The sequence below is a fragment of the Drosophila biarmipes genome, chromosome X (genome assembly GCF_025231255.1).
Source record: "Drosophila biarmipes strain raj3 chromosome X, RU_DBia_V1.1, whole genome shotgun sequence".
In the NCBI taxonomy this organism is placed as follows: domain Eukaryota; kingdom Metazoa; phylum Arthropoda; class Insecta; order Diptera; family Drosophilidae; genus Drosophila; species Drosophila biarmipes.
This window is the reverse complement of record NC_066611.1, coordinates 21,230,073-21,238,135: the sequence shown is the minus strand read 5'-3', so window position 1 is coordinate 21,238,135 and position 8,063 is coordinate 21,230,073. Positions and strand designations below refer to the sequence as shown.

The window sequence follows — 8,063 nt, the reverse complement described above, 5'->3', positions numbered from 1 at the left end:
TAAATTTCAATTCGAATATGACTTTACAAAGAAAATATTATGATTAAATATTGTACTTATGTACTGGTACAAAACCTGTTCCATTTTTAAACAACAATAAGTACACTTTTGGCATAGTAATAAGCTTTTTAAACAACATTTCAGATAGATAGGCTACCTCACTTCACTTTTCTTCCTGTGCTTAAAGTTCTGCTTAGTCTATTTCCGCCCTTTTTGAGTAGAAAGCGCTTGGGATGTTCTGGATGCCGGGAAATGAGGCATTTGAAAATCGTTGGAAGCTTCAGCTCGTGTATTGACCCACATTTAGCAATGAGTTATTCATGTTTTGCGTAAGGGCCGGAAAACAAGTCACGGAGAAAGAGTCGCAGGCGTGCCAAATTGATATTATCAGTAATGAATTATAATGCCCAATAAGCGAGGCGGCTGATAATGACGAGATGGTCCATTACATAAACGTCGGCACATTGCACCGCGGCTCCAACTCAGGCTCCGGCTTATTAGTCTTAATTGTTGGCGACACTATTATTTCCATTTTCAATTTCAATTTCATTTCCATTTCGCTTTATGCCACCGCTCGCCTTTGAATCGTCGAACTTGGCAAGTGTGTCTGTCCCCCTTAACGCTTAACGAGATTGCGGCTCGACTGCAGCTTGGCCATCCCATCCGCCGGCCATTGGCCACCGGCTGATAGATGAGTCTGGGCCAGACATTATGTAATATTGGGGCCCTAAGGCGATTGGGACCGGTACCCGAAGTAGCCACCGAGATACGCCGCCATCCAAAGAGTCCGAAAACGTAAGTTGATTTTGCCAACCTGAAGTAAGAAAGAAAGGTATGTCAAAAAAATTTAAAGAAATCGTTTAATGCTTAAATTTACATCGAAGTAACTACTTTATGAAGTACAGTTTTCCATTGGAGGTACTGAAAAAACTAATCTAGTTTATACCCGCTCTAAAAAGAAATGTCTTAAGATACATTTTAAGAGAATTAAATAACGATTTACGAATTTTGTGTTAACATTCTGCCCCTCTTGTAACTGAAATATTTAAATGGAGTATATTAGAGAATTGCACCACAAACTCATAGAGGTATCCCACGTCAAAATCGGGATAACATTACTTACATTTGGGCTCCCATTCTGGAAGCCATTGGAAATACGGAAAAATCTGACATGAGAATGGACTCAAATTTTGACCGTCTTGAAATTGAAATATTTAAATGTACAATATTAAAGAATTGTACCACAAACTCATAGAGGTATCCCACATCGAAATCGGGATAACATTACTCAAGTTATGGAGTTTGGAAGTGCAGTTTTGGGCTCCGATTCTGGAAGCCATTGGAAATGCAGAAAAATCTAACATGAGAATGGACCAAAATTTTGACCGTCTTGCAATTGAAATATTTAAATGTATTATATTAGAGAATTTTACCACAAACTCATAGAGGTATCCCACGTTAAAATCGGGATTACAATACTCAAGTTATGGAATATGGAAGTGCAGTTTTGGGCTCCGATTCTGAAAGCCATTGGAAATGCGGAAAAATCTGACATGAGAATGGACCAAAATTTTGACCCTCTTGCAATTGAAATATTTAAATGTAGTATATTAGAGAATTGTACCACAAACTCATAGAGGTATCCCACATCAAAATCGGGATAACATTACTTAAGTTATGGAATATGGAAGTGCAGTTTTGGGCTCCGATTCTGAAAGCCATTGGAAATGCGGAAAAATCTGACATGAGAATGGACCAAAATTTTGACCCTCTTGCAATTGAAATATTTAAATGTAGTATATTAGAGAATTGTACCACAAACTCATAGAGGTATCCCACATCAAAATCGGGATAACATTACTTAAGTTATGGAATATGGAAGTGCAGTTTTGGGCTCCGATTCTGAAAGCCATTGGAAATGCGGAAAAATCTGACATGAGAATGGACCAAAATGTTGACCCTCTTGCAATTGAAATATTTAAATGTAGTATATTAGAGAATTGTACCACAAACTCATAGAGGTATCCCACATCAAAATCGGGATAACATTACTCAGGTTATGGAGTTTGGAAGTGCAGTTTTGGGCTCCAATTCTGGAAGCCATTGGAAATACGGAAAAATCTGACATGAGAATGGACCAAAATTTTGACCCCCTTGCAATTGAAATATTTAAATGTAGTATATTAGAGAATTGTACCACAAACTCATAGAGGTATCCCACATCAAAATCGGGATAACATTACTCAGGTTATGGAGTTTGGAAGTGCAGTTTTGGGCTCCAATTCTGGAAGCCATTGGAAATACGGAAAAATCTGACATGAGAATGGACCAAAATTTTGACCCCCTTGCAATTGAAATATTTAAATGTAGTATATTAGAGAATTGTACCACAAACTCATAGAGGTATCCCACATCAAAATCGGGATAACATTACTCAGGTTATGGAGTTTGGAAGTGCAGTTTTGGGCTCCAATTCTGGAAGCCATTGGAAATACGGAAAAATCTGACATGAGAATGACTCAAATTTGGGTCTTGTAATTGAAATATTTAAAGTTAGAATATTAGAAAATTGCACCACAAAGTAATAGAGGTATCCCACATCCAAATAGGGATCCAGTTTGAGCTCCGTACGGAAATATCTGGCATGTGAATGGATTTAAAATTTGACCTTCATTCAAATGCTAAATTTCAATGTAAATTATAAAAGAATTCAACCACCATTTTATGGGGATATCCCACTTCCAAATCGGGACCCAATAACCCGAGTTATGGAACCGGAAAGTTCAGTTTATAGTTACAATCTGAGTAACGGGTTTAAAAAGCGAATTAAAGAATAGTTTTCTCAAGGCATTTTCTGCTAAAATGTTTATTTTTTATTCGCTGAAAAATGGAATAGAAAGGACAACCATTGTGTTGGTTTATTAGCTTATTGAAGATGAAAAAAGTGCCTTTGGGGAAAGAGAGAATAACAGAGAGTAAACGGGTGACAATTGCAGATGCGACAATTGGATCGATAAATCAGGCTTGTTTATGGCAACAGCAGCGGCCATAACCGTAACTCCCGCTGGTGGTAATGGTTCCCAGTTCGAAAATCGCCGAGCTGATGGTTTGCCCATGAGGCCATGACCTGCCCCAAGTGATTTGCGTAACAACAGCAACAACAACACCCAGAGAAGCGGTAGGGAGTGTGGACTCTTGTTGTTTTTGGCTTTCCCAGCCAGTCACGATCGCCGCAATTTTCTTGTCACTGTCACCCGAAAAAAGCGGAAAAATAAAAACCGCTCGGCACACGCAACAAAGCAAGGCAGCAACAGCAACTGCTGCAGACACAGCAGCAGCATCGGCCCAAAAGACAAATAAACAAAGCGGCGTTCACAGTAAAAACTCCAACAACACGAACGGCAGCACTAACAGTACAGAAACAGTAACAACAATGGCAAAAATAAAAAGTGCTGCCGCAGCAACAACAGCAACTGGCGATTTGCCGCTGCTGATAAGAAGCAGCAGGGGCCAAATTCACGATGAACAAGAAACACTCTAATCGGGTTGCTTTCACAAAAGCTTGGAGATGCAAAATATATTTGTTGAAACGGCAAGAGGAAAATAAATGTTCAATCTATGTATAAGAAACGTATTTGAGGTTATATGTGATTAGAGGAAAAATATTATCCGTATTTTGTAGTAGTATTTTTAAACCAAAAGACAATCTTGTCTTGGAAAAAGGGTTTTTGAAAACTTAAAAAGTCAATGTTGGAACTATGCTAATTAAAATGTTTAAACTGAGCTATTTTTTAATTTTTTCTTTTAAAGCCAAAAGGCGCTAGTAAAATTGTTAAAAAGATGTTTTAAGAGCTACGATAAAATCGAAAACTCATCAGATGTTGATATTAACCGTAACACTCCGGAAAAACCATGTATGCAAGTGGAAAACATTCATACGAAGTTCTCAAATGCCAAAAGCACCCATTTCTTTGAGATACCTCATTTTGGGTAGTGCACAAATGGTTTGCTCGCAAACAAAAACAGCAAACCGCCGCAACGAGCGACAATTTAACGAGGTTGCTGCTGCCGTTGGATGTTGCTGCTGCTGCTGCCGCTTGGTGTTGCTGTTGCTGTTGCTGTTGCTGCCGTGTCTTCCAGCAGCAACATTTTGGCCTCTGCCTCTGCCTCTGCCGCAGTCGCTGCCGCAGCCGACTTGTTCGGGCGGCGGTTTCCATTTCATTTTTAAGCTAACGCTCGTCGCGTTCAGCGTTTTAATATTTAATTGTCGTCGATCGCGAACGGTTGCCATTGCCCCAGTGCGAGCAGCTCTGCAACAGTCTGAAATAGTGGTTTTGCCATTTGGATTGCCACGGCTCTACCGTTAGCGCGAGACGCGAAGTGACCAAGCGATCCGACCCGGGAATTCCTCAAGAGAGTCGCGCCAAGCACTCGGTACGCGTTGCATTTTTGTTCAGTGGCCCTCTGTTTTTGTTCAGTGTGCAGTTCATCCTTGTTCCCCGGCCATGATTCCCTGCATCGGTCTGAGTCTGGCCCTCGTGCTCCTCCTGTGCCCGCTGCCTATAGCCTCGCGGAGCTACAGCAACGGCCTGATCTTCTACGAGCTGACGACCCACCGCCCCTACCTGCCGCCCACGGTCAGCGTGTCCCGAGGTCGCAACCTGGCCAGCGTGAAGTACTCGGAGAAGGGCTCCATCTGGTCCACCTTCGGGCAGCCCTGCGAGTGCAGCGGACCCTCCTGCGGCTGCTGTGCGGGCCTCAAGGTCGATCAGTACCGATTCGATCAGAAAGGTGAGCATTTTGGGCACTTTTTCAGGCCTTTCAGCAGGGTTCACTACAAGCAAAATTGTTTTGCCCTCTTTCAAGGCTTGAAATTCTTTTAAAGATTTAAAAAGTATTATCTTTGGCGACTGTCAAAAGTCTTTCCATCAAATAAATAATCTGTTAAATGTAGTAAATACTTGGATAATGGATTTAAAGACATGAAAAGTTTTCATTTAAGCCCCAGCTATAATCTTTTCTCCCTGTGTGACTTAAACCTAGTTGGAGAAAATATGATTAGGAGGTGGTGCATTTTAGTAGCCCGATCAGCCTTAATATCTTAATATCCAGTAATGAGCTCTGGTTTAGTTAGCCCCCTTCGGACTGGCCCGATGGCCTCATGGTTATGGATTAATCGAGATCGCTTAGCCCGCGATCGGAATCGTGGCTCTTGGCCTGCGGGTGGTGGCCGTGTATTTGGCCGATCTGGGCTGGATTCCAGGCCGATTTCCTTGGCCAAGAAACTACAATGCGCGCGGCGGTTTCCATTTCGCTCCGCTTCGCTTCGTGACATGCCAGCATTTGCCAATCAAAATGCCACAAATTGTTGGCGCTTCCAGCGGTGGCCACCCCCTCATCCGCCGGCCATCAGGCTGGGATCCGCCGACACGCCGACACACCGACAGTTTGCCACCCGCCACTTTCATTCATTGAATGGAATCGCTTCATTGTTGTGCCCAGCCTATCTGTACCTGCAATTTCATTCAACGTTTTCTTTCTTTCTTTTGCAGTGTGCGCCAACGTGAGCTTTGTGCCGCAGCTGGAGGAGGCCCAACTGGAGGTCTACCTGAACGGAAGGCCCTCCTCCAAATACGGGATCTCGGTGCGAAACCCGGCGCCCTTCTGCATCCCCGTCATGATGGGCGTGCCCATGGCCATGTGCGTCCAAATGACCGAGGTCACCATGGTCGGGAACAACCTGAACATGTGCATGGACTTCGTGGTGCGCCTGGCCACCACGGATCTCTTCGAGATGCACTTCCAGTGCATGCGGATGGGTCTGGACGGGCTGCAGTACGTGGACAAGGACGGAAAGCCAGTGCTGCCAGCCGGAGGTGGCCAGAGCGACGATCCGGAGGAGTACGAGTACGCTGAGCTGGAGGACCAGCCGGAGGAGTATCCCTCGCAGGAGGAGGTCAAGGAGGAGCCAGAGAAGATTCAGCCACAGAAGAATCTGGAAAATGTGGAGGAGGATCAAGAGGAGGACGAACCAGTGGGCTATCCACCTCTGATAAACAACCAAGCGCAGAAGACTCCGCCTCAGGAGAATCAGCCACTGATGGATCAGCAGAAGGAGAATGAAGTAGAGGGAGAACAACCTCAGAAGAATCAAACACTGGTCCTTCCGCCTGAACACGATCAGATCGGAAAGGATGAGGATCAACCAAAAGAAGATACTGGTTATCAACCACTTGGCCAAATCGATCATCCGCAAGGCGATGGCCAAAACAAAGATCAACCATTGGAAAATCAACCTCAGGAGAGTCAACCAGACCAGACTCAACAAGTTCCAGATGAACACAACGAGGAATCTTTGGATGAGGAACTACCCACGGGCTATCAGCCCCTGCTTGCGACGGAACCCCACAAAAATCACACAGACGAACATCTCTCAGATGATCACCAGAAAGAAATCGAAAAAGAGGGCAGTAATGAGAGCGAGGATCATCAGGAGGAAGAGGAACTCGACGAGGTGGAGCCCCTGCCAATCGAAAGTGAAATGCTAATGGCCGGCGATCAGGCAGAAGAAGCACCTCTCGAAGAAGACGTCGAAGAAACAGCAATGCCAGCCGAAGACGCGAAGGAGCCGGAAACAGGGGCGGAGAAAGAGAAAGATACGGGGGCAGACTCTGAGCAAGAGACACCTGACAATGACAATGGTTATGGCGAGAGTGGCCCGAGGCCAAGTCAGGTAATTGAAACAATTACCAATTCAATAAAAGCCACTGAGGCGCCCACAACAACAACATCGACAACCTCGACAACAACGAAAATACCGACAACAACTAAAATACCAACAACAGCTACGACATTTAACAAGCCAGACATTGTTGTTATTGATGACACGAACAATGGGGAGAAGACAGTAGCAGAAGACGAGGGTGGGAAGACAGTAGGCGAGGCGGAGAAAGACGCGGAGACGGCCGAAGAAGAGGGGGCCGAGGAAGAGGAAGAAGCCGGTGAAGAGGCGACAACACTGGCTGTTGAAATGGAAAACGACAGCGATAATGAGATAAACGTGGATGACGATGATGACGATGCAGAGAAAAAAAACCAGGTGAAGGAACCCCCCAGCCAGCTGGTGGAGGTGGAGAAGAAGAAGGAAGAGGGGGCGGAGGACACGGCCGAAGAAGTCGCGCAGAAGGGGGAGGAAGAGCCGGAGAAAGAGGTGAAGACGGGTCACGAAGAAAAGGTCAAGCCAGATGACACAGCAGCTGAGGAGGGAGAAAAAGAAGAAGAGGAGGCGGCAACCGAAGATGATAATGAAGAAGGACAGAAAAACGAAGGGGAAGACGCCGAAGAGGAGGAGGAGGACGATGCCGAGGAGGCCGAGGCAGAGGCAGAAGAGGAGACTACAGAAGAGGCCGCAGAAGAATCCACCGAAGCAGCAACGCCCGAGGAAAGCGCCGTGAAAAGCGAGGAAATTACCTATGGCTATCAAAATGCCTATGCCAATGCAGATGAAAATGCGACGCCGGCAGCGAAGTCGTTGTCCCGACGTCGGCGCCTGCGCAGCCGCCCCCTTTCCCACCGACTGCCACGCCTACTGGGGAGACACCATTAACCCCTCCTTAGCTTAGTTTATTGTAATGCGTAATTGTTAATGAATTGTTAATGCTAAACGTGGAAGCCTGTTAATTAATACGTATTTATTGTATTTATTGAAACCAACTCAAAGCCAAACTCAAGCGGAATAAACGATAATTGTAATTTAACGACTGAATGCCCACTTAATGCCAGTGGTTTTCAGGGGCCAGGTAATCCACCGCAGTCGAAGCCCTGGGAAACTTGAGCTCAAAGGGATCCTGTTGTTTCAGGCCCCTCTGAATGAATGTTGGATGCAGCTTTCGGCTTTTTCTGTCGCTTCTAAAGGCTATCTCTTAGCTTAAGCGTACATCACTTTGGCTGAGCTCCATCAGTTAAAGTTCCTTGGCTGTGCCCTGCCTAATGTTTCTGTTCCCCTGCCAGATTCTGGTGCGCCAAATTTAGTGTGTCCTTGAAAATTCTAGTGTAGTACCAAT

At 45.0% G+C, this 8,063-nt stretch overlaps 1 protein-coding gene across 1 annotated transcript; it reads left to right on the top strand.

Annotated features, from left to right (window-relative positions):
* The first annotated feature begins 4,281 nt into the window (after positions 1-4,281).
* Positions 4,282-7,757, top strand: LOC108023621 (glutamic acid-rich protein). Its single transcript, XM_017093232.3, has 2 exons — positions 4,282-4,791; positions 5,553-7,757. Exons 1-2 carry the CDS (start codon positions 4,506-4,508, stop codon positions 7,604-7,606), a joined length of 2,340 nt encoding a protein of 779 aa, XP_016948721.3. The 5' UTR covers positions 4,282-4,505; the 3' UTR covers positions 7,607-7,757.
* The last annotated feature ends 306 nt before the right edge of the window (positions 7,758-8,063 follow it).